This window comes from Perognathus longimembris, chromosome 13 (genome assembly GCF_023159225.1).
Source record: "Perognathus longimembris pacificus isolate PPM17 chromosome 13, ASM2315922v1, whole genome shotgun sequence".
NCBI classification, from domain to species: domain Eukaryota; kingdom Metazoa; phylum Chordata; class Mammalia; order Rodentia; family Heteromyidae; genus Perognathus; species Perognathus longimembris.
In genome coordinates, this window is record NC_063173.1 from 49,732,081 (window position 1) to 49,759,432 (window position 27,352).

The window sequence follows — 27,352 nt, forward strand, 5'->3', positions numbered from 1 at the left end:
ACAGTAGGAGTACAGAGTGTAAAAGCAGGGCCTCAAGGGCATTCTGACCTTTTCAATTTTAAGGTGGCGTCAGAAAATTTAATACAGGGATAAGTGGCTTGTGTTGGACAAGTATTCATAGTGCTTCAGGTTTTTTTTCCTGTTTGTCTTTTGATCCTCCAGAGTCAGAGTTAGATCATTCATCTATTAATATGTGAACCTGGACATGTGACCTGGGATTAGGTTAGTTTTATTAGTGGTAATGTGTTGTTGCCATGGTAATCCTGCTCAGTAAGGGAGGAACCACAGGTTCAGATAGTTGATGTGTGTGCTTGGCTGAGGAGCCAATGAGGGGAAATGATCATATTTGATATTATGACCGAAGGCCTTGAAGTTGGAATTCTTAACCCCAAGGAGATGTTAGGGCTGCATTGAAGCCTCCTCTGTTGTTTTCAATAGCCATCCCTTCTAGCATGGCCAGACTCAACCCTTGTGTACATGAGGTCATTCTCCTTTATTCCCCTCACTCCTTTCAGCATTAGTTGTGACATGGACTCGTGCAAAGAGCCCATTATCCTGGTAAATGGGATAAGGCTGAAAAGAGAGCCATGTGCTTCCACAGTCATGTGACACATATTGCTGTGGAACCTGGAGCCAAACCAATGGATCAGCATTTCATACACAACAGCAGCTCTCACACTACCCTCTATTGAGAGCACTCCACACAGGGTTTCATAAACAACAACAAACCAACTCAATTGATCAATAAACAAGAAAAAGGAAGTGCATGTTCCTGTCTATATTTTGAGGTGCTTCCCCTATTTTTGCTCTAGAAGGTCACGGTTTCAGATCATGTATTAATGACCACACTAAGGCCTTTGTGGTATCTTTAATTGATTTTGCATGAGGACTTAATCTTCATGTGAATGTTTAATCTTTCCAGTACCATATGTGTTTGCACCCTTGTTGAGATGTAGATATTGATGATTACCAGTGCTTAGCACTAAGTCTTTTTATTCCCTGTCTGTTTTGGTGCCAACATGAAACAATGCTGTTTATGTTACTCTAATTCAATAGTGTTATAATTTGAAGTCACTTCTTAAGATAACTCTCTCATTCTTTTTTCCCCTCAAGATTGTTTTGAGTCAATCTGGGTCTTTTCTACTTCCATAGGACTTTCTTTTTAGCATTTGTTTTTAACCCTCTTTTTCTGTGAAGAATGTCACTGAAATTTTGACTGTGATTGCATTAAATCTTTATACTGCTTTGGTAGTCTATACAACCTTACAATATTAATATTGATAGTCCTTAAACATAAAAGGACTTTTTATCATATAATTTCTTATTCACTTTCTTCAATGGTTTGTAGTGTTCATTTTTTTTCACTCCTTTAGATAAGTTGACATCTAGTTATTTTACCTTTGGGCTCTTCTTTATTGAATTATTTTTCTGTTTCTTTCTATGCTTGTTTATTATTACCATATATTATCATAGAAGTAGGACTCATTTTTTAAATGCTCATTTTGTGCCCCTCCATCTCGCTAAAAGTGCTTACTAGATGTAAGAGTGTGTTAGGTTGTGTCCTTTAGGTAAGGAGTCATGTCATCTGCAAATAGAGACAATGTGACTTTTTTTTGGGTAGGGATCCTCTTTATTTCCTTTTCTTTCATATTTCTCTGGCTGAGAACTCAAATAATGTACAAGATAGGATTGGGGAAAGTGCTTTTTTGTCTCTTTGTCTATTCTGATATTTGAAGAGAGATTCTGCCTAAGCCTAATTTTATCATAATAATTTTACAATAATTAGTGAATACCATTAGCTAATTCTATTTTAGTGACTGATAGAAAAAGAATAACTGTAACATATAGTACACATATTAATTACTTTGATTTGGATATCCTCAAATTATGATTATATTTGGAGAAAGTCATACAATGCATTTAGAATGTGACATTTTATTTTTCAAATAAATATGTTCATAAGTGATATATACTGTTTCTAAAATGTGAATGCATGATTAGATCAGTTTATTCACAGGAAGTCCTCAATAAATATTTATGATCATTATCATCAATATCTTCATTCTTGATTTTTTTTTGTTAGGTCACTTAAAATTCTTCCTTTCTGATGAACCAAAACTAAGTGTTTGAAAGGTGAATTTATGTTTCATCAACATTTGCAAGTGTATACCCAATGGACAGTTAGAGGACATTGGGACACAGCATTGCTTCTCTTCCAGGCTTTCTATGTGAGATCTGACTTGATGAAATCACAAGGAAAGTCAGTATCAGGTGAACTTTAATTCCTCTATTGGGCAGGTGTTTGAGCTTTTTCACAGAAATCAAAAGCTTAGACACTGAGCAGGGTTTGGATCATGTCATCCTTTAGCTGCATTTTCCAGAGTCAAGGATGAATACAGGATCCGCCATTCCTGAGAACTTTTGAACTCAAGTTGTGTCCAGGCATTTCATAGTCATTGTTTCCTGCATCCCTATTTGAAACTGCAGAGATATCTGTGAACATTTTGCACTGAGCGTAGAAAGTTGGTGATGAATTTACACTTAGTTTCCAGAGACAAGGACACTGGCCCCAAGGTATGTCCATGCTATGATGATAACTCATTATTACTCTATTGCTACTCGTAATTGGATGGCATATATATTACTTATCCTGTATTGTATGTAACATAGTATTACTATAATAATAAATGAAAATTAACATCTATTGAGAAAACAACTCCTTATGTACCATATACAGTATAGTATTTAGTATAGTGTATTTTATATTGTTATATATAATATATTGTAAATATTGTCATAGATAGTACAAAATAAAATATAACAATATATAACATGTAGCATATGTCATATTACAGCATAAATTGTATATTACATATACTGTAATGTATTATATGTGATATAATATAATTCTAGTATAATGTGTTTAATATATTACATACAATATATTTAAAAATAATCTTTAAAAAGTTGTACAAAGACACTTCAATTCAGCATGTCAAATTATGTGCACTGTGTCTTGATCATTCCAGTGTCTAGTATCCCTTTTTTCCTCATGACATCCATCAAACTTCTCAGTCTTTGAACTACTGTCACTTATTTGAAACTTATTTTCAGATTATGAACTGACAGGTTCTTTTGGTATCTATAATTTTGCTTTCAGTATTTTACATACTGTGCAATGGGAATTTCTTTTACTAATAAGAATCAGCCCAAAGAGTAAGACATCACAGATGTGAAATAAGCCTTCCATAGAAAGAGGAAGACTGTATGTTATTACTCTTATTTGTTAATAACTAAACACTTTTGTGGAAGGTGAAAAGATACTAGTAGTCCAAGCAGCTAAGAGCATAGGAAAAAGAGGCATAGTGTAAGACTGATTACTGAGTACCAAAACAGTCTTCTGTGTAATGAAATCTACTAATATGTATAAAATAATAGGTGGGTGTTGTTCACTGAAATTGATTACATAGTGCGAGAGCACAAGGAGAGAGGACTTAAAAGTATTCCTGACACAGTAAGTGGTAGAGATTTAAGGAATAGGAAAAGATCATTTGTTGTACATGATCAAACACATAGTTTATATATAAACAGTTTTCATGCTTCAAAAATTATACTTGTTATGTGAATTAAATTTTGATTCATAAAAACATGACTATCATAATTTTATCAGGAGACAGAATAAGTAAGGACAACACAACACCAATTATCTACAAGAATCATGAGATTTGCTTATTTATTTACTTCAGTTTCCATTATTTGACCCCATAGCTTCTTCATAGCCCTTTTCATTTCCTCATTCCTGAGAGTGTAGATTAAAGGGTTCAACATAGGTGTTACTAGGGTGCAGAACAGAGTGACAGCTTTGTCAGTGGGGAAGGAGACCATGGGCCTTAGGTACAGATATGAACAAGGTACAAAGAACAAGATTACCACAGTGATATGAGAGGCACAGGTGGACAGGGCTTTGCGACGTCCCTCAGAACTGTGATTCCTCAGGGAGTACAGGATGTTCACATAGGAAGCAAGCAGCATAGTGAAAGTGAGCAAACACTGTGACCCACTGTTGGCAGCGATCAGAGGCCCCAAAGTGTGAGTGTTGGTGCAGGCCAACTTCAGCAGTGGTATTAAGTCACATGCAAAGTGGTCAATGACATTGGGGCCACAGAAGGGCAACTTGGCAATGAACATAACTTGTATCAATCCATGAATAAACCCCAATACTCCAGCTGCCCCCACCAGGAAAGAGCACAAGGGGCTGCTCATGATGGTGGCATAGTGCAAGGGCTTGCAGATGGCCACATAGCGGTCAAAGGCCATGGCAATCAGTAAGATGATCTCTGTTGCAGCAAAGAAATGTTCAGCAAAAAGCTGTGTCATGCATCCATTGAAGGTTATGGTACTCTTCTCAGAGACCAAGTCCACGATCATTTTGGGAGCAATGGAAGTAGAGAAGAGGGCATCTATAAGGGACAAGTAGGACAGAAAAAAGTACATTGGGCACCCCAGGGCTGGGCTGATGAAGATGGTGACTGAGATGAATGTGTTCCCTGCCAGTGTCACCAAATAGGTGATTAAACACACAGCAAACAAGAGCTTCTGGAGTTCAGGATTTTGGGTGAGACCCAGCAGGATGAATTCTGTCACATTATTCATTGTGTTAATATATCTTGGGCTGTCTGCATGTCGTCCACCTGAAAATAAGTAGTACTTCTCAGTGATGTGAGGTTGAATTCAATACAGTAATATATTGTCCTCTGTTTCATTTTAGTTCCTGAAATTGATGCCACTTTTCAGATGGTTGTAAAGAATTTCCAATGCATAGTAATTTTGTCCTCACTCATTTAATGGAATAATATCTTACATTTTGCATACTAAATAAGTTTCTCTCATGAATATCTACTGTGGATCCAGTTTGCAGTAAAACAAATCTCAAAAATGGCTTAGCTTTCTTTTTGTGGACTGGCAATAGGTATCATCAACAGTAATTATTTTGAATTCATCATAACCTATTTCTCTGTCAAATTATAGTTATACAAAACTCAATTTCTATTAAAGTCATTTGTTTTCTGATACTAAGAGTGAAGTCTTACTAAATCGAAGGCAGCTTCACTCTGTGACTTTTTCTTCTTTTTTGTTATATGAAAACACAGGGCCCCATAAATAGGGCTGCAGATAGAGCTTCTTCTTTTTTGAGTAGTATGACCCTACTGTTATTAAAGTTAATGGAGTATAATTTATTTAATTGCCATTGCTGTCATGTCTGCCTCTTTAAAACTCTTTATTTCATGCTCCTTTCTTCTATCCCTTTGGGTGGAGACATGAAAATACTACAAAATGCCTATGAATTTTTTCTCATGGAAATTTTCTTTGCAACTGAAACTTGAGCAGTTTAGCATTATGCTTTTGCTAGGTATATAGCTCCACTAACTTTTTTTTTAGATTTTTGACATTTTTATTGTAAAAGTGAAGTATTCAGGGGTGACAGTTACATAAATCAGGTAATTAGTACAATTTCCTTTTAAACTGTGTTACAACTTCCTTCATTCTCTCCCAGTTTTCCCATCTCACATTCTACTAATAGAATTAAATGAAACGTTAGTTTATCCCATATATCTTACTGAGAACATATAAATGTTAGGAGACTGCTAAGATAAAATAAGTTTTCCCTTAGGCATCAATTCAGTAGTTTAAAAGATACTTTCAGTTTTCCTTAACTGGTACAAATATTGTCCATACAAAAACATGCAATTTTCAAATTATCTAGAGGTACATTTTCCAGACAGAACATATATTGTGGTGTACATGAGCATAATCTGCTTTGTTCACCTTTTTCCTTTTTCTGCTCATATCCCAAATCTCTGCCAAAACACATGGCACATAATTTTCCAAAGATAATTTCAGGGTAGAAGTTATCATTTTTAGCTGTTAGCATCAATACATGTCTGGAGGCAGATCTTTAATTTTCAGGACATTTTATTTTCTGAGTCTATTTCTTTCTATTTTGTCTCTTAAAGGTGATGGCTTTTGCTAATAATTTCCCAGTCATTTTTAATAGATTTAATTCACAAATCCTATCAGAGTGACAGCATTGAAATCACAAAAAGGAAAACCAACTCCTAATACTATTACAAATACAAATTTATAGAATATGCATAATAAGACACAAGTGTGTGTAGTAAAATTGGTTTAAAAATTTCAAGTCAGCCCCAGGACTGACAAAATAAGCCAAGTCATTTTAAGAGCATCTTAATTCGCAAATTGCAGATAATATTTTCTGTTGATACTTCCGTGACAGTATGACAAAATTCATTTTCATAGTAAGGATACTCAGACTGAAGTCATATATGTAACTCTAAAATTGTTTCAGAAAACTCTACCTTGCCCAAATAAGTTAATCTTGGATTTTTTGAAGAAGATACAGTTCTCACTGACCTGGGTGAAGCCAATTACGGAACCATCTGCTTTTAGATTTAATTCCATCTTTGGTTTCTTCTCCTTTGGCCGTGCAAGGATTCCATAATATTCAATGTAGGGCACTTGAAACATTATCTCTTACATAATTCTCCAATTTGGACATTTTTGTTCTTTTAGATCTCACTGTTAGCTGCAATGCATTGTTTCAGGTAGCAAACTGATTATTCTAGGATTTAATTTGTACATTTTCTGTTTTCTTATAAAAGTCTAAGAAAGTCATATATATGTATATATATATATATATATATATCCTGCTATCTTTGAATTATGTTCAATCCAAAGTAGAATCCAAGTAGAATAAATCCTTAACTATGCAATTCAGAAACTAGTATAGTCAAGTACAAAAGGAGGAAGTAAATGTAATCAACTTTGTTGAGTTCTGATCCTTAATCATTTTGGCCAAATATTTTTCCTTAGTGTGTGCAAAAACATTGTGCAGAGGTTGCATTTTTCTTTTAGCTCAAGATCTCCCACTAACCCACTGAAGAGTACTGTCTCCAAAATAAATCTTCATTTTGTCCCATAGCTCTGTTTCTGTCATTTACGCACAGACTCTTCCTCTGCTGTGATTCTTTATTCCCTGACTCTAGAGAAAACCTTAAGTACATTTTACAACGTGCAGAATTTGGTCATCCTTTGACCCCACAAGAGGATTACTAAACAGTTGTACTGGAATCATTGCCAGGACAATAGTTAGTGTATTTCACTTTTCCCAATTGGTACACATAAATGTCATTAGTAACTAGTTTTAGATTTGAGGCTGAGATAGGATTAATCCTGTGCTTTGGCTCTAGTTTAGGATCTAAGTTGCATACTATGCTTCTGGATTTAACTTCATGTTTATGCATTACATATTGTTGAACCTGGCTTAGGATATGGTGTAGTTTTAAGTATAGTTTAAAAATCAGTAGCTTTTCTGCATGACAACAATGAGAAGAGAAAGACTGAAATCAGGAAAGCAACTCCATTTGTAACAGCTTAAAAAAATACCTAGATATGAACTTAACCAAGGATGTGAAGGATCTTTATCATGAAAACTTTGAAAACATGGAAACAGACATTGAAGCAGATTTTATGAAATGGAAAATCCATCTATGCTCCTGGATAGGAAGGACTAACATCTTGAAAATAGCAATACTGCCCAAAGCTGTCTACAAATTCAATGCAATACTCACCTAATTCCCAACAACGTTCTTCAATGGTATGAAAGAAGTAATCCCAAAATTCTTATGTAGTAATGGAAGACACTAAGTAGCAAAAACAATCCTTAGAAAGAAGAACAATTATGGAGGAATATCAGTACTGAACTTCAAATTCTATTACAAAGCCATTGTACTAAAAATAGCTTGATACTGGTAAAAGAATAGGCCTGGGGACAGACAGAATAGAACAGAAGACCCAGAAATGAACCCACAGTCTTATTATCACTGCCTATTTGATAAGGGAACCAAAAACACAGGTTGGAAGAAAGACAGCCGGTTCAACAAATGAAGCTGGCAGATTGGCTATAAACATGCAGAAAATGGAAGTTAGATCCTTATAGTTCACCCTGCACCAGAATAAATTCCAAATGGGTCAAAGACCTAGGTGTAAGAACTGATACCCTAAAAATATTACAGGAAGGGATAGGAGAAACACTAGAGACCCTTGGGATGGGTTGAAACTTCCTAAACAAAGATCCAGAAACACAGCAAATCAAAGAAAGGTTGAATGAATGGTATTGCATCAAACTGCAGAGTTTTTGCATTCCAAAGGACATAGCTGGGAAGATACACAGAAAGCCTATAGAATGGGAGAAAATTTTTACTAGGTATGCATCAGAAAAGGGTCTCATATCCAAAATATGCTCAGAGCTCAAATAATTAGGGCCCCCAAACAAATCTACAGACTTGCAATAATCCATTTAATAAGTGGGCTGAAGACTTAAAGAGAGAGTTCTAAGAAGAATTAAGAATGACCAATAGACATATGAAGACATGTTCAATATCTCTGGCCATCAAAGAAATGCAAATAAAAACTACATTGAGATTCCACCTCCCCCCAGTTAGAATGGTCATTGTGCAGAAAACTAACAAAAACATATGCTGGTGGGGATGTGGCCCAAAGAAATGCCACCACACTGTTTGTGGGAATGTAAATTTGTTCAACGACTCTGGAAAGCAGTATGGAGATGCCTCAAAAGACTAACCATAGAGCTTTCTTATGACACAGTGTGAGACATGCCCGGCTGGCCCCGTCTGTTTCCCAGCCCTGGGGCCACGTGTGGCTAAGATGGCGCCTGGCAGTGAACCTGGATGCGGTTCTGTGGGCTTTGACAAATCTGGCCGCCTCTAGGGTTGGTCCCTGGCTCTTCCTCCTCTTGATGAACAGTCCCTAGATAGGTGCACACCCCTCCCCTTCCTGCCGATCTTAGACCTGATTGGCTCCTGTACCTTATATTAGTTGCATCTACTTCCCCAATTAACAAGATCTTGCATCGACCTGACTCCCAGACGCATCTGATTGTCCTCTGGTGAGGGTGGGCTGGGTGCAGGCAATATGCTGGCACTTTCCTTTCTTGGCTTGCCCTGTCGGGGTGTGCCTTCCCCATCTCTCCTGCAGGTTGGGGGAGTGTGGGTGGCTAAAAACCCCGACACATGACACCAAACATGGGGCACAAAGGTGTCTGCCAAAAGTGAAATTCAGCACGTCAAGCCAAGCGAGTTCCGAGGTAAGGGTATCCCCGAAAAGATGGGGCAATCTCACACTCAGCATGACGATCCAGTGCTTAAAGCGCTGGGATTCATGCTTAAAAGCCGAGGTTTAGAAATCTCTGACTCCAGGCCAAAAAGATCTGGGAAACCTTGATGCGTGCTGCGCCCTGGTTGGTGGCCGCCAACCTTTTCAACTGGGCTACTTGGGACCGCGTAGAACAAGTGGTGAGGAAGAGGGAAGTTAGCTTGGGAGAGGACCCCCTTCTCAGAGTTTACCCAACCCTCTCTTCCCTTAAGGCTTGCTTTTCCCCAGGCCCCCCAAGGGGGAGCGACTCAGCCTGGGAAGCATCTGCGGAGGAACGTATTGGATGGGGGGAAGACAGCCCTCCCGCTGCCCAGGAGGAGAAGGGCTTAAGGACGCACTCCAATGATGGGCCCATAGACCCTTTTGAGCCTTGGCCTAAGCCCCTAGATTCTGAGCCAAGTGCCCCTGCCCCAGAATATGTGGCAGACAGGCAAGGTGGGGAGGGGCCGCCGTATTATCACCCCTCCCCTACCGGAAGCTCCTTGCCACCCTGTATGAACCTGGGAAAGCCTGTTGAGCAACCCTTTTGTAAGATCAGTCGCAGCTCACACTCATGGTGCATGGCCTTCCCAGTGAATGCTAACCCAGGAGGCAATAGGCTGGCCTTGTAGTACCCCTGGGAGGCCCAGGATCTTAAAGAACTTAAAAACGCAGTTTCCAAGGATGGACCTAATTTGCCCTGGGCCAAAACCATCCTCCAGGGTCTGGCTCATCAACAGTGCACTACCCAAGATTGGAAAATTTTAACTAAGGCCGTAATTCCTGGCCTGCTGTACCTAACACTGTGTGCCTTTTTTTAACGACGAATGCCATGCTCAGGCTGAGAGAAATCAAGCTGCTAATCCCCCAGTCCCCATAACTTTTGGAATATTGTAGAGGTCCAATGATCAATTCTCTACATGCCTCGAACAGGCTGCTATTCCTGCCCCCTATCAAGAGCAGGAGCGGACCTTGGTACTGGCAGCATGGAAGAGGTTATAGGAGGGCCCCTCAGAGCCCCCGATAACAGGAATTACTCAAAGGGCTATGGAGGACCTTGCCACCTTTTTCGACAGGTTGGAAAATAGTCTCCAAAGAAAGTTCCCTCCAGGGCGTCTGCAGGATCAATTTGTTAAGATGTTGGTTTGGGAGGAAATGACCACAGACCACAAAGTTGCCTATACAGGAATGAAGGATAGATTTATGGGAAGTTGGATAGTTGCCACCAAGGAGGTTGGTACTCAGGCCCACCAGACACAGTCGTTGGCGGAGGCCTTACAGGCCCAGATGGCTTTGCTTACCGAGGTGCTCTCTGCCCTTGCTTCTTTCAGCAGAGCTAACAAAGGGGTCTGTTATGAGTGTGGCCAACAGGGCCAATTCAAGAGAGAGTGTACTACAGGCTGGGTAAGACCTGGTGCCTTGCAAGAACGTCCCTCAGGCCAGGCCAACGGGCAACCTCTGCCTAAAACACCTTGCCCCCAGTGAAAAAGGGACTTCATTGGCGAAGGGATTGTAGGTCCAAATTTGACATTGAGAGGAAGCCTTTAAACTGACAGTGGGGTGCCCTTCAGCCCCATCACCCAAAGGAGGCGACCGGTCTAGTGACCTGCCTAGGGCCCACTGGACAGTCCCAATAGTCCCGGGAATTAGGCCAAAAATGGATATCTTCATAGCGGGGAAAAGGTTCCGATGCTTGATTGACACTGGAGCAGACAAGACAATATTAAGAAAAGAGGAGGTTCCCCCACAATGGAAGCTGACCCCTGGGCCTCACTTGTTGGGGGTAGGAAGTGGTACTAGTTCTGAAGAAACCAAGGATTGGCTTACCTGGAGGGATGTAGATGGTAGTCAGGGAGAAGTACACCCTTTGTTGGCATCTGGCATAACAGCTAATCTGCTGGGACAGGATATTTTGGGGGAACCTGAAGCATAAAGGGATATGTTGTGATATCCCAGAGGATGATGAATACCAACAAAAATTTGGCCTGTCAGGTAACCTTAGCAACTGTCGGGGAGATCCTCCTTTTGAGGTCTTGAGGCAGAAGTTTCCTGTCCCCCATATGAGGCCTCACCCCCAATCCTAGAGGCCACTGTTCCTACTGTCCCTGCCAATCAATGGCTCCCGGGTCCTCCAGTGTGGGTGTAACAGTGGCCACTCCCCTTAGACAAACGACAAAAATAAAAGAAATAATATCAGAACAGTTGACCCTAGGACATATTAGACCCTCGTTGAGTCCTTGGACCAGTCCTGTATTTGTTATACAAAAGGCTACAGGTAAATGGAGAATGTTACAGGGCCTAAGAAAAATTAATGAGCGGTTGATTCTCGCTCCATGGATCCCCTCCATTCCTCGTGATCTGACTCTTATTGTAATAGACATCAAGGATTGCTTCTTTTCCATTCCTCTTGACCCACAGGACTGTGAGAAATTTGCCTTCTCCATCCCCTCGGTTAACTACCAGGGGACAGACCAAAGCTATGAGTGGGTGGTACTACCTCAGGGCATGGCTAACAGTTCAACCTTCTGTCAACATTATGTGTCACAAGTCCTACAACACCTTCAGAGCCAATCAGACATTATTTCATATGTTTATATGGATGGCATCATTATTGGGGCAGTGGACGCCCAAATGTTGGGCGCCGCCTATAAAAAACTTCAGACACTCCTACAAAGGGGAGGATTGCACATATCCAATGACAAGGTTCAGACCTTACCTCCCTTTAAGATTCTGGGGGCCGAGCTTAGGCTAGACTCTGTTTGTCCCCTTAAGCCTCAATTATCCTTCCAGTCATCCTATACTTTGGTGGAGTTACAAAAGCTGTTAGGTGAGTTGGTTAAGGCCTTGGCTTCACCTGCCTACAGAAGATCTGCTTCCTCTTTTTGACTCTTTAAGGGATAAAGCCCCCACTGATATTATTACAATAACTCCATCACATCAAGTAATATTTCAAAAAATTCAGACATCCTTGAATATGGCACAATTGGCTCACTATAGGCCCCAATGCCCCCTCTGTCTTTGGATCCTTCCTGGCTCAGAGCTTTCCTCAGCCACCATTACTCAGTTGGGCGAGCCTCTCCAATGGGTACATGCATCGGTGGGAGGGGTTCCCTGGGTTTACTCCCAGCTAGTCCAGCTAGCTGACCTGGTAATTAAGGGCAGGGATAATTCCCTGAGACATTATGGGTGGGATCCTGATATGCTAGTAATTCCCTACCGGCTGTCAGATTTTGAGTGGGTCAAAAGAAACCATAATCAGGTGTCCAATGCCTTGGTGGGTTTCATGGGGAAGCTGGACTGTCATTACGGAACTTCAAGGTGGGTAACCTCATTTGCGAGGTTACAATGGAGTCCCCCCATACTTTTCTCTACTAAACCCCTTATTAAAGCCGTAAATGTTTTTACTGATAGGGGAAAAGCGGGATCTGCCGCGGTGGTATACTCCGCCTCTTCCCCTGCCAATAGAGAAGAGGGTACCCTCTACTTTGAACCAGTTACAGGGTCTGCAAAGTTTAAGGAGCTATATGCAGTTGCCCTGGCACTAACCCATGTTCAAAAACTGATGAACCTGTTCTCTGATGGTTTGTATGTAGTCAATTTGTTACCAACTCTAGTGTCATCATACATTAAACTAGACAAAAATCCAATTTCTCCCTTAATGATCCAAGTCCGGTCTTTACTAAAGGAATGTGTTGAACCCATCTTTTTACAGCATCTCAGAGGCCACCAGAAGTTGTTCAAAATTTTAACATGAGGAAACCAAATGGCTGATCAACTGGCTATTAATGGGACTATTATAGCCACTGCACAGTCTCAACAAAACCTCCAAATGGCTCAAGGACTTCACGAGCTTATGCATTTAAATTGGAGAGGGTTACATAAAAAATTCCCCCTTGTCCCTATAAAGGACTTTAAAAAGATCATAAGGACACGCAAATCATGTATGCTATTTATGCAGGTCCAGCCTCTTCAATCTCCTGGGGTTAACTCCAGACTACTTAAACCTAATGTTATCTGGCAAACTGATGGAACCTACTATGCTCCCTTTGGGAAATTAAAATATATATTCATGTCCATAGACACCTACTGAAATGCTTGTTGGGCAACTGCTCATTCAGGTGAAAGGGCCCAACATGCTGAAAGCCATTTCCTACACAGTTTTGCCATCCTGAGGCTACTACTACAGGTTAAGACAGACAATGTGCCTTGCTTTATAAGCAAGTCATTACAAAAATTTTTCCAAATATGGAATATTAAACCACCACTGGAATACCATACAATCCACGGGGTCAAGCTATAATCGAGAGGCATAATAAGACCCTAAAGGACCAATTAATAAAACAAAAGGGGAGAATGTCATATATTAAGAAAACTAACAATAACAATTGTTGGAGGGGATGTGGCCAAAAGGGAACCCTACTTCACTGTTGGTGGGAATGTAAACTGGTTCAGCCACTCTGGCAAGCAGTATGGAGATTCCTCAGAAGGCTAAATATAGAACTCCCCTATGACCCAGCAGCCCCACTTTTGGGTATCTATCCAAAAGACCACAAACAAAATCACAGTAATGCCACCAGCACAACAATGTTCATCGCAGCACAATTTGTCATAGGGAGAATCTGGAACCAACCCAGATGCCCCTCAGTAGACGAATGGATCAGGAAAATGTTGTACATATACACAATGGAATTTTATGCCTCTATCAGAAAGAATGACATTATCCCATTTGTAAGGAAATGGAAAGACTTGGAAAAAATTATACTAAGTGAAGTGAGTCAGACCCAAAGAAACATGGACTCTATGGTCTCCCTTATTGGGAATAATTAGTACAGGTTTAGGCAAGTCATAGCAGAGCACCACAAGGCCCAATAGCTATACCCTTATGAACACATACGATAATCCTAAGTGAAATGAACTCCATGTTATGGAGACAATTGTTATATCACAGTTGTAACTACATTCAACATCCCATGTGTATCTGTAGCTTCTATTCTTGATGATGTTGTTGTATCACCTTCCTGTGGTTGTACCTACACTATCTCTGTAATCTTATCTGAGTATATTGGAAACCGCGTATACTGGTATTGGAATTAGGAAATTGAAAGGGAATACTGAAATTGAGAGACACAGGGTAAAAAAAAGAGAAGCAACTACAAAAGCAATACTTGCAAAACTGTTTGGTGTAAGTGAACTGAACACCTCAGGGTGGGAAAGGGTAAGTGGAGGGGGGAGGGGGGTATGAGGGACAAGGTAACAAACAGTATAAGAAATGTATCCAATGCCTAACGTATGAAACTGTAACCTCTCTGTACATCAGTTTGATAATAAAAATTTGAAAGAAAAAAAAATAAAACAAAAGGGGTAAGAAACCCCCATGACCAGTTAAGAACAGCCATGCTTACATTAAATATTTTAAATTTCTCCAGCAATCAACCTTTAATGGCCTTTCAGAGGCATTGGTCAAATCAGACACCTAATTTAAGGGTGGAAGCCCTATGGAAGGACCCCCTTATTGCATCATGGCAAGGTCCTGACCCCCTTATTAGTGTGGGAAGGGGCTTTGGATGTGTTTTCCTTATCAGGGAGCCGAGCCCAATTTGGGTACCTGCTAGAGACCTAAAATACTGTTCACAAGAATAACTACCCAAGAGCACCCCCTCTTGAGGTATGATTCCTTGTTTGTTTCTCTCTAAGAATAAAAAGACCATGGTGGATTTTTTCTGATCTGTCCTGGACAAGAAACTTGCCTGTGTGTATTGCAATTGTGGGCAACAATAGAGGCAGCCAGACTTGATCAACGAACCCTACCTTAGCCAATGATTGTTGGCTGTGCGTAAAAGGGGGGTTGTTCCGCCTTCCTCCCTTCCTTCCAGTTGCCCAGCCCTACCCCTTTGTTCAGGGGTATCCACCCCTACCCTTTCTCTACTAACAAGCCAGAGCTGTTCAGTTAATGGTGGTCTGACAGCAATATGCCGCCTTACAAGAGGCTGATTGGAACCCTATGAGGCTGGCCACAGCCTCTGCCAGGATGTACAGGCGTGAGGCCAAACTAACAGGGCTTCCTCTTGAGTGTCAATCCCTCCCCCCGAGTACTGGGCTGACAGCCCCTGCAGGTAAGACTGCCTGAAGAGCTAGAGTGGTAGTCAATGACCGGGTAAGATCATCAGAGGAGGACAACCTAAGTCAGGCACACTCTCGAGTAAGGCAGCCACCTGCTAATAAAACAAAAAGGGGGAGATGTGGGACGCGTCCAGAACTAGCTGGCCTTGCCTGTTTCCCAGGAGAGAGGGCTAGGTGTGGGCTGTCCCTTTCCTTTCTTGGCTTATCCAGTCGTGTGTGCCTTCCCCATCTCTCCTGCAGGTTGGGGGAGCGTGGGGGGCTAAAATTTCCGACAACCCAGCAACCCCACTCCTGAGCATTTATCCAGTTGACCACAAACCAGGCCACATTAAGGCCACCAGCACAAGCATGTTCTTTGCACCTTATTGACCATAGCCAACATATGGAATCAACCCAGATGTACCTCAGTGAATGAATCGGTCAAGAAAATATCATATATCTACACAAAAGAATCTATGTTTCTATCAGAAAGGATTATATTGCCCCACTCATAAGGAAGTGGGAAGACCTGGAAAAAATTGTATTAAGTGAACTATGCCAGGCTCAAAGAAACAGGTGGCACGGTTTCCCTGATTTGTAGTAATTAATATATATCTATAAATCTGAAAGTAAACCCAATGGATAGTAAAAGACAAAAAATTACACTTGGATATGACAAATGCAGCTTTATCTATTCACATAGTCTGAATAAAGGAGAGTATTATCTTAGGAGAGGATCACAAGGGCTCAATAGCTATGTGCAGATGATCATATTAAATGATGCTTATTGAAATGCACTCCAAGAAGTGGGAAGAAGAGATTTTTTTTCTTGTACTGTTTGCGATTATTTTTTTCTTCCTGGTTTTTTTTTCCTTTTGTGACTGTTTTTGATTTCTGTATCCTTTGTCTTATATATATGTTTATCTGATTTTGTAGGGGAAGGGGAAAACAGAAACGGTGGGACAAGGGTCAACTAATTCAGCAGCGACACTCCCTAGGCACTATGTTGTGAATGAACTACATAACTTGGAGGCAAGAGGAGCCAAGAGGGAAAAAACGAAAAAAATGAGGGAGGAGGTGACACTATTCCAAAAGACAAGTACTCATTACCTAACTTATGCGACTGTAAATGCTCTATATATCATCTTTACAATAAACATTTAAAAATACAGTGTGAAGAGTGGATTTCTGTCTGAAAATATGACTCATGTAGACAGAATGGATGTTCTGAAGAGTGTAAATGCCATAATTCAAGATCATGTGGCTAATTACCCTGGGTGATTGTGAAAATGATCTTCTCATTGTCAGCTGAGGAAGTTGTGGAAAAATTTCAAGCTATCAAAGTTTGAATAATTTAAAAGTCCCATGAGAATACATAGACAAAATATTTTCATGGTTATTTCAGAGGCACATATCTTTTTTTCTGTACTCCACAAAGGAAGAATGATGATAAGTGGAAATAGAGGCTATTAAGAAAATCACATTCAGCAAACAGCCATGAACAGTAGATCCAAAAGTTAAGAAAGAATCAGACTACAATGGATATTTTGTTGTCTTGTGTCATTCAACTTCTGCAGCATTGAAAAACTGGGCACAACTTCTAATCATTTCTTTCCTGTTCCTCTTTGACTTCATTTTCTTCTTCTTTCTCTTCTTCCTCCTCTATTCCCTCCTCTTCTTCCATTCTTACTTCCATTTTCTTCTGTTTAAATCAATCTTTTTCCTTAAATTGACATAATTCTCAAGTCCGGTAAGGCAAAATAAAGGCAAACCTTTCAGCAGTATTTGGAAGTTACTTGTTTTTACTTTGTCAGTAAGTCTTTAGCCCATTTATTATTGGGTTGTTGTTTCTTTGAGTATTTGTTTTTGGGGGGTGTTAATTTGTTGAGCCCTACATATATTTTAGATATGAGGCCCTTGTCTGATGCATAGCTGGCAAAGATCTTTTTCCATTCTATGGGCTTTCTATTTACCTTGCTATTGATGTCCTTTGCCATGCAGAAGCTCTTCATGTTGATGAAATCCCAATTTATCCATCCTTTCTTTGATTTGTATGTTGCTGGAAGTTTCCTTACGAAGTTTTGACCTGTGCCAAGGAACTCTAGAGTTTCCCCTATTATTTCCTGTATCATTTTCATAGTACCTGGTCTTACACTGAGGTCCTTGATCTATTTGGAATTAATTCTGATGCAGGGTAGTATATAATAATTTAACTTCTGTTTTCTGCATATGTAGAACCAATTCTTCCAGCACCAATTGTTAAAGAGGCTGTTTTTCTTCCAACCTGTGTTTTTAGCTCCCTTATTAAATAGAAGGTGGCTATAGGTCCTTGGGTTCATTTCTGGGACTTACATTCTATTCCATTTGTCCTCAGGCCCATTTTCGTGCTAGTAATAGGCTTTTTTTTTTAACTATATCTGTAATAGATGTGCAAAGAATTTTTCTGATCTCTTTCACATGTACACTTAATACAACAATAAGACTTCTATAAGCCCATTTTACACTACCCTTGTTGGGGGCTTTCCTCATAAAATATTAAAATTTTATTTTATGAGTGCTTTTCTAGGAATATAAATATAAATTGGTTGTGCCATATTTCTTGTTCTAATGATCTGAAAAAAGTTAAAACTGCATGGACTCCTAAGTATTTTGTGAACTTTTTGTAGTAGAGTGTCAGCCCAGCTCCTTATATGTGCTCTTAAAAAAACTGTTGTGTCCATCAATACCAGAATGGATTAAGAAAATTTGGTATGTTTATCCCATGTAATATTTAGCTATACAAAGAATGCAATGTAGGCCTTGGTGGCACCATGGGTAGAAGACACAACTAAAGTAAGTAATTCAGGCAAGGAGAGATTAGTGCTGTATTTTCTTACTCATACATAAAAATAATAATTTGACCTCATATAAATTGAAAATTCAATGTTGGTCCATAAGAGTTAGGAAGGACAGAAGAAGATGAATAGAGGTAGGTTGTGATACTGGGAATCAAAGTTCATTTCCAGGTGAAGAAAAGGTCTAATATTCTACAGCACAGAAATGCATGCAAATTTATTGTATATTTGGCAAATAACAGAATAGAGGAGATTAAAGATTCTTGGTACAGAAATAATAGATGCTGAAAGGGATAGAAGTGCTTATTACTTTTTATTGCCAACTGCTACCAAATGGAGCACGTGATACAGGGCCGAAGCATTGAGAAAGGGAGAATATAGGAAAGGTTCATGTCAGGATACAGAGTTCACTGGCTTCTTTATCTGGAATTCCCTTAAACAAACCTATTTATTTAGTTCAGTAGAGAGGAGGTGACTACAGGTATGTGCAGAGACTAGGGTATCAATCTATCTTTGAAGTTACAATCATCCACATGAGACATAGTTTGCATACAGGTGAAAATTGACTCCCTTATGTTAGGAAGCAGAGGGAAGCAATAAACATTTTAACTTTAACACAATCCTCAAAAGCTTAAAAATAGGGCTCCCCTATGACTCAGCAATCCCACTCCTGGCCATTTACCCGAATGACCACAATCAAGGCCATAATAAAGCTACCAGCACACTCATGTTCATTGCAGCATTATTTACCATACCTAAAATATGGATGCAACGCAGATGCCCCTCAGTAGATGAATGAATAAAGAATTTGTGGTACACATACACAATTGAGTTTTTTGCCTCCATCAGAAATAATGACATTGTCTCATTCATAAGGAAATGGAAAGACCTGGAAAAACTTTTACTAAATGAAGTAAGCCAAACCCAAAGAAACATAGATTCTATGGTTTCCCTAATTGGTAAAAATTAGTATAGAAGTAGGATATTCTTAACTGGGATCTCAATAGCCCAATTGCTAACTGCATAAGACCATATATAATGAAGCATATCAACATGAACTTCAATAATTGGAAAGAAGAGGTTCTCATTATTTCTTCTATGCAGTTATACCTTTCTTTCAGTTTTTGGTATTCTGTACCCTCTGCCTTGTATATAAGTATGTCTGATCCGTGGAAAGGCAAAAAAAGAAAATTACAGAAACAGCAGGAAATGGATGAAGTAATGCAACAATGATACTCACTTGACACCATGTTGGAGATGAAATATACAATGGGGGGAGGAGGGTGAATAGATAGGGGTAAGTAGGACAAAATGAGGGAAGGGATAAGTGTTTAAAAAGATCTTTCCTCATTAGCTTACTTATGTAACTGTAACCCCACTGTTCATCACAATTACAATAAAGATACTAAAAAAGGAAATTAATAAATATAGGCTTTCATCTAATCTCCAATATCTTAAACTGGTGGTGCCCAAGCAACTCCCACGTAGGGCAGAAATTGGAGCCTCTTTTGCCTTTACTGTTTGGTCTTTCCAGAGCTCATCTCTCAGGATTCTGAGTGCTGTTGAGATGGCCTTCCAATCTCTTCACCCTATCCAGATCTCACAGCTCAGCTGCAGAGTTCCGTACACCTTCATGTGATTAGATCCAGTCTACAGACTATAAATATTGTTATGCCAAAAGTTTGAAGCAGAAAGGATAACCATTTCAATTTTAGTCAATAATGAGGAAGAATGAGTTTCTATGAATTATCCCTACATTTCAAAGTACAAAAATCATTTGATTCTGATATCATCAACTTTCGTTATTTGACCCCAGAGCTTCTTCATAGCCCTTTTCATTTCCTCATTCCTGAGGGTGTAGATTAAAGGGTTCAACATAGGTGTTACTAGGGTATAAAACACAGCCACAGCTTTGTCAGTGGGGAAGGAGACCATGGGCCTTAGGTACAGATATGAACAAGGTACAAAGAACAAGATCACCACAGTGATGTGAGAGGCACAGGTGGACAGGGCTTTGCGACGTCCCTCAGAACTGTGATTCCTTAGGGAGTACAGGATGTTAGCATAGGAAAAAAGCAACATAAAAAACGTGATGGAACACTGTGACCCACTGTTGGCAGCGATCAGAGGCCCCAAAGTGTGAGTGTCTGTGCAGGCCAACTTCAACAGTGGTATTAAGTCACACACAAAGTGGTCAATGACATTGGGGCCACAGAAGGGCAACTTGGCAATGAACATAACCTGTATCAATCCATGAATGACTCCCAATACTCCAGCTGCCCCCACCAGGAAAGAGCACACAGAGTGGCTCATGATGGTGGTATAGTGCAAGGGCTTGCAGATGGCCACATAGCGGTCAAAGGCCATGGCAATGAGCAAGATGATCTCTGCTGCAGCAAACACGTGTTCAGCAAAAAGCTGTGTCATGCATCCATTGAAGGATATGGTACTGTTCTCAGAGACCAAGTCCACGATTATTTTGGGAGTAATGGAAGTAGAGTACAGAGCATCAATAAGAGATAAGTAGGACAGGAAAAAGTACATAGGGCACCCAAGGGCTGGGCTGATGAAGATGGTGACTGAGATGAATGTGTTCCCTGCCATTGTGACCAAATAGGTGATTAAACACACAGGAAACAAGAGCTTCTGGAGTTCTGGATCTTGGGTGAGGCCCAGCAGGATGAATTCTGTCACATTGTTCATTGTTCGTATTAATATATCATGGGTTGTTTGCCTGTAGTCCACCTGGAAATCAATAGTGCTTCTACGTGATGTGCGTTGGAGTCAGTACAAAAATAGTCAATTGTTTTCATTCCCCTCTGAAATTGGTTGAGCTTTGCTATTTTTCTCACCTGTGCCATTTTGATAGATGTTTGTAAAGAACAGAAGGAAGACAATCTATTCTGATTCACTTCAATTGAACACTGAAGATATCTTATAGGTAACACAGTAAATCAATTTGGCATTTGGCTTATGGAGTAGGGCTCTATTCCTAACTTGCTTTCTTTTAAAAATCTCAAAATAGGCTTAATTGTAGCTTATGGAGTGGCAGCCAGCATCATTAATATCATATACTTTGAAGTTATACCAACCTTTATGGCCAATTACAGGTCTTTGGACAGAATTTTCTCATGTAGTCAATTTTGTGTGTAAAATTGAGCATTCAGTTTTGTTAAATTTACAGTGGCTTCCTTCTATGATTTATGATTCCTTTTTCTCAAATGAATGCACATGCCGGTGCAAATGAAGCTATAGTCGGAGTTTCATCCCTTCTGAAGCCAAGCAACTCTTGTTATTAAAAGCTACTGGTTACAACTCTTTTAATAGCCCTTCATGTTATGTCTGGCTCTATATTTCTCTGCATTCCATTCCTGCTGTTTACTTTTATACTTTCAGAGGTTGATACGTAAATGTAACAGATTCCCAGTGTATGTTCATGGTATTTTATAAATAAATATTCCTTGTTGTTGAACTCTGATCTGTTATAAGATTATTCCCTAGATACTTTACATAAATATCTCTACTCACATTTTACAAAAGGAATCAAAGGAAACATTAGGTAGTTTGACATTCTGTGGACATGAAAAAACTATGTTTGGGAGGGCTAAGATAACACAATTTTCCACTGTGGCATTAATTCATTTGAGTAAGATGAATATTTAGTTTTCCTGACATAGGTAGGTCCCTAGAATAAGTTAAATACATATTTTGACTGATATTTATGTTGATTTTCAATAGCAAGGCATGTTCTTTATACAAAGAGCATGAGCTACAATATTCATTCACTGCCCTTCTTCTTTTTCAAATCTCTGCCCAAAAACATAGCTCATAATTGTAGAAACATAATTTCTTGGCACAGAAGTTAGGATTCCTAACTCATAACATTAATACAAGTCAGGAGCATATATGGGAGTTTTGGGAAATAATTCTCTGAGTTGTTTATTTTCCTTTTTGGCTCCAGTGGATTTTCTTTATAGCTCATCATTCTTTGTGAATGTAATTCACAAAAGCTAAGTACAGAATGAGAGATTTGAAATCAGAAAAAGAAAAAAAGAGTTCATGGAATCAATAAAAATGTATACAATCATTATACTTAATGTACATAAATATTAACCAACATGTTATCATGTATCAGATTTTTCCAATAGTGTTTGAATTGAATTAGAAGAAGTATCTTCTATGAATATTTTCATGTTATCATACTCAAATTTGTTTTCTTTCCACAATAAAATATTTAAGTCATATATGTACCTACAATAATTATTCCAGAAAAAAACATTTCCTAAATCATCTTAAAATTTGGGGAGAAGATGTAGTATTTACTGACCTGGGTACAGTTGATTATGGATTCCTCTGTTTTCAGAATGAATGCTGCCATTTATTTCTTCCCCTGTGAACAATCTGTACTAGATGGACCCCATGAGTTGAAAGGTGTGAGCACCAGAATGATTATCTGTCTAGACATCTGTCCAATATGGACACTTTTGCTTGTGTGGTTTCCATGTTTAGTATATCTGTTTGTGAGTTTCTTTTTTGAGAAAAATATGCTACAACCATAAGAAACTTTGATTTTTCTACAACTCAGTATCTACTTATTTTCCTGGTTTCCAAAGGAAGTGTAAGGAAGTTTTCAAAAATTAATATTATCCTGACATCATTTAATTATTCTCAATTTCAAGCAAAAAATAATGGACCAAAGCCCAATCATCCAAATGAGCAATGAATATATTCAATTTTCAAATATAGAAATGAAAGAAATCATCATGGTCAGGTTGGTTTTACAGTCAATTTGGCTAAAATACATTTGCCTTGTAAAGCACATGAACAATGTGGAGATATAATGTGTTTCACTTATCACCTAAATTCTCATTTCCAAGACCAGCCAAGCTCAAGTGCAGTCTCCCATACAAATTTTTCCTTTGCTGGTCCTTGGCTCTACACTGCAATTTACCCACTGTCCTTCTTTGTGATTCTTTCCGTATTGACACTACAGCAATAGTTAAATACACTCACAGAATTTAGATTTTGTCATTCTTTGGCCGCTGAATTATCCAGAGGATTAGTAATTAGCTTTTGCTGGTATCTTTGTGAAACAAAAGTCAGTGTTATTTATTATTTTATTCCCAGGTGGTATGAGCAAACACCATTATTGACCATTTTCTTTCCATTTATTTTTGTTTTATTAATTGCTATTATAAAGGTGATATATCAGAGGAGTTCCAGTTACATAAGTGATGTGATGGGTACAGTTCTTTGTGGACAATGTTACCCTTTCATTTGCTTCCTCCCAGTTTTTCCCTTCCATCCCCATTCACAAGTTGTATAGTACATTTTCCACATATAGTCTAGTGAGTACCACTGCTGTATTTGTTTACCCTTTGTCCCTCCCTTTCTCTGCCCATCTTGCCTTCCCCAAATCAGATAAGTGAACAAACAAGATGGAAAGAAATGAAAACAAACACAAAGAAAAATTCTGTATCTTCATTTTCTGCCTTTTTGTTTTTCAATCAATAGTACTTTGAATGATCAGAAGCACACAGGCATTATTGTTTTGTGTTGTTTCCCTAAGAGTATCTTCCTTTGGTTTCACTGTGTGTGAATGATTAGAGTTCTGTATAATTTATCAAGTCCTAGTGTATTGTAGACCTAACTTCTTCATAGGAGAGAAAATATGATTCGTTTGTGTCTCTGATCTTGGCTTATCTCAACAGGATTTGTTCTAGGTCCATCCATTTCCCAGAAAGTGACATAATATTTTCTTTATGAAGGCTGTGTGCCATTCCACTGTGTATGGGAACCATGTTGTTTTGATCCACTCATCTGTTGTATGACATCTAGGCTTTTTGCATTTTTTTTTGGCTATTATGAACAAGGTAGCAATAATCATGGATGCTATGAACAAAAAGTACTAGTGATTAGTTTTAGAAATGTAGTTAGAATAAAGTTAAAGCTTATGTACTTGCTATAGTTTGGCATACAACATGAATAACATAATTTTGAAAACCTCTCGATTGAGTTTTTCTGCACTCTCATTGTGACAATGTTGAGAATGTCCTGTGGTGATAAACATAAGTGAGCATTAGAGAATGGATTCCTCTCATAAACCCTGACTTATTTAAACAGCATAGTTGCTTTGAGGACTGGAAATGCCAGTACTCTGGTTAGGCAGAGTGTGGAAAATGTTTTATCATTGGCAACTGAAGGGATTTAGGTAGAAGGATTTCAGCTACCAAGATTGGGGGATTTCAGAATCCTGCTAAGTTGTTTTCAGTGGATTGTGATACTTTACAGGTATCTTGCATCCTTTATATTTTTTACCAGAGAATTCTGATGGATGAAAGGTGGGAACAGAGGTAATGTTAGTGAATGGAAGTTTAAAGTGCCAGGGAACCTTGAGAAACAAAATCCTCTTAGCTGGCATGCTGTAGTCCTCCAGCTTGGAATTGATGGTATCACATGCAGTGATGTCTATCTGTTTCCTTGGCAAGGAGGAAGACACTGTAGATTTTTCAGTGCAAAGGAGCCCAGAGATCAGTAGGTTGTGAAATGTGTCTTTTTTGGTCCTTCTAGGTAAGTCTCAGAGGCTCTACATCTTGTTAGCCTACCGCAATTATAGAGGAACTTTGTCCTAAAGAGGTCTGTTTTGTCCTCCTCAAGGGCATTTCTAATATCAGGGCTTATTCTTTTTTTCTAATACACTACCACACAGTAATTCATGAACATTTATTTTACATTTCATGAATAACAAAGTGGAGATGATTAAAGATTCTTGATACAGAAATAAACGGCTTTAAAGGAAATAGAAATGCTACCCCCTTCATGTGATTCAACACAACTCAATGGCTGAACTCTGTAAATAATTGTAAGTATGCTGTCACATGAAATTTCAAGCAGAAAGAATAACTATTTTAAATTTACTTAATGATGAGGAAGAGTGATATCTATGAAATATCTGTATATTTTTAGATACAGAAATCATGAGAATTAAATATCATCAACTTTCATTATTTGACCTCAGAGCTTCTTCCTAGCCCTTTCCATTTCCTCATCCTGAGGGTGTAGATGAATGGATTCATCATAGATGTTAAAAGGGTGAAAAACAGAGCCACATCTTTGTCAATGGGGAAAGAGATTACAGGCTTTATGTATAAGTATGAGCAAGGTACAAAGAATAAGATCACCACAGTGATGTGATAGAGTTGCACAGGGCTTTGTGACATCACTCAGAACTGTGATTCCTCAATGAGTACTGGATGTTGATATAGGAAGAAAGCAGCATCAAAAATGTGATCAAACACAGTGAGGCACATTTCGCAGCCATCAGAGGCTTCCAAGTTTGAGTGTCATACATGACAACTTCAGCAGTGGTATTAAGTCACACACAAAGTGGTCAATGACATTGGCCCCACAGAAGGGCAACTTGACAATGAATATTACCTGTATCAATCCAAATACTCCAGCTGTCCCCACTAGGAAAGAGCACACAGGGTGGCTCATGATGGTGGTGTAGTGCAAAGGCTTGCAGATGGCCACATAGTGGTCAAAGGCCATGGCAATCAGCAAGATGATCTCTCTGTTCCAGCAAAGAAGTGTTCAGCAAAGAGCAGTGTCATGCAGACACTGAAGTATATGGTGTTTTCTCAGAGACCAAGTTCACAATAATTTTAGAAGCAATGGAAGTAGAGCATCTATAAGGGACAAGTAGGACAGGAAAAAGTACATGGGGCACCCCAGGGCTGGGCTGATGAAGATGGTGACTGAGATGATGTGTACCCTGCCATTGTGACCAAACAGGTGATTAAACACACAGCAAACAAGATCTTCTGGAGTTCTGGATCTTGGGTGAGCCCCAGCAGGATGAATTCTGTCACATTGTTAATTGTTTGTATTAGTGTATCATGGGTTGCTTGTGTGTGGTCCACCCGGAAATCAATAGTGCTTCTCAGTAATGTGAGGTTGAAATCAGTACAAAAATACTTTGTCATCTCTTCTTTTGTGGTCCCTGAAATTGTGGGATTTTGGTCAGTTTTAGGACTCAGTGCTAGGGCACTTTCCCTGAGCTTTATCCCTAAAGTCTAGTGCTTTCTCACGTTGTGCTGCTGCACCACTTCCAGTTTTCTGGTTATTAAACGATTTCAGATGCTCACAGACTTTCCCATTCAGATTGACCTGGATGAAAGATCCTCAGATCATAAACTGCTTAATAGATCTGATTACAGGCTTTAGCCACCAGTCCATGGCTCTATTTGAAATGTTGTCTGTGGCTCACTTCCAAATGTACCTGCTTACTCTAAATCAACACTACAAAATGACATAATTTCCTTATTGTGGACTGGCAAAAATGTCCTTAATATTAATTTTTTTGGTATGGTAGTCATCTATTCTGCATGTCTAATTATAATTATATGAAACACAATTTTTTATTCAAGTCAGTTTTTTTTTCCTGATGCCAAGAGTGAAGTCTTACTAAATCTATAGTAGCTTAGTTCTATGAATTATTCTTCCTGTTATCTGTAAACACAGGTCCCTCTCTAAGGGAAAGGGGAAGCATAGAAAGAGTGGGACAAAGGGTGAACTAATTCAGCTGTAATACTGAGTAGATACTATGTTGGAAATCATCTGTACAAGTTGGGGAACGGGATTGGTATGGGAAACACTGGGAGAAAATGACAGAGGAAGTGACACTGTTCAAAAGAAATGTACTCATTGCCTGACTTGCGTAACTGTAACCCCTCTGTACATCTTTTAAAAAAATAATAGAAGAAAGCACAGGACCCTAAGAAATAGGCCTGTAGATGGAGTTTCTTCTATTCTGAATAGTTTGAACTATTGTTCTTAAAGTTAAATGAGTACAATTTACTTCATTGTTGTTTTTAAATAGTGTAATAGTATTGTTATTAAAGTTAACTGCATTAAATTTATTTAATTGCCTTTGTTATTTATTTCTGTATATAACTCTTTACTACATATTCCATTTTTTATCTGTTTGGATAGGGAAAATTACTACAAAATGTCTATGCTTTTTTTCATATGGAAATTTTTTCTTTTACTTGTTACCTCCTTCCTTGTTACCCCTCCCCCTTTCCCTCTCTCTCCCAAGAGTTGTGCAGTTGGTTTACACCAAATGGTTTGTACGCGTTGCTTTTTGAATGGTTTGTCTTTTTGTTCTTTGTCTCTCGATTTTGATA

At 39.0% G+C, this 27,352-nt stretch overlaps 2 protein-coding genes and 1 pseudogene across 2 annotated transcripts; all 3 read right to left on the minus strand.

Moving 5' to 3' along the window:
• Nucleotides 1-3,729: 3,729 nt before the first annotated feature.
• Nucleotides 3,730-4,656, minus strand: LOC125362487 (olfactory receptor 4C45-like). The gene has a single exon (XM_048361323.1). The coding sequence runs from the start codon at nt 4,651-4,653 to the stop codon at nt 3,730-3,732; it is 924 nt and encodes a 307-aa protein (XP_048217280.1). The 5' UTR covers nt 4,654-4,656.
• Nucleotides 4,657-19,937: 15,281 nt separating this feature from the next.
• LOC125362488 (olfactory receptor 4C45-like) lies at nt 19,938-20,873 on the minus strand. Its single transcript, XM_048361324.1, has one exon. The coding sequence runs from the start codon at nt 20,865-20,867 to the stop codon at nt 19,938-19,940; it is 930 nt and encodes a 309-aa protein (XP_048217281.1). The 5' UTR covers nt 20,868-20,873.
• Nucleotides 20,874-25,148: 4,275 nt separating this feature from the next.
• LOC125362489 lies at nt 25,149-26,149 on the minus strand (annotated as a pseudogene).
• Nucleotides 26,150-27,352: the final 1,203 nt, after the last annotated feature.

Bases quoted from the DNA above. Each gene is read 5' to 3' on its own strand.
- LOC125362487 (XM_048361323.1), bottom strand. From the start codon at position 4,653: ATGAATAATGTGACAGAATTCATCCTGCTGGGTCTCACCCAAAATCCT.
- LOC125362488 (XM_048361324.1), bottom strand. From the start codon at position 20,867: ATGAACAATGTGACAGAATTCATCCTGCTGGGCCTCACCCAAGATCCA.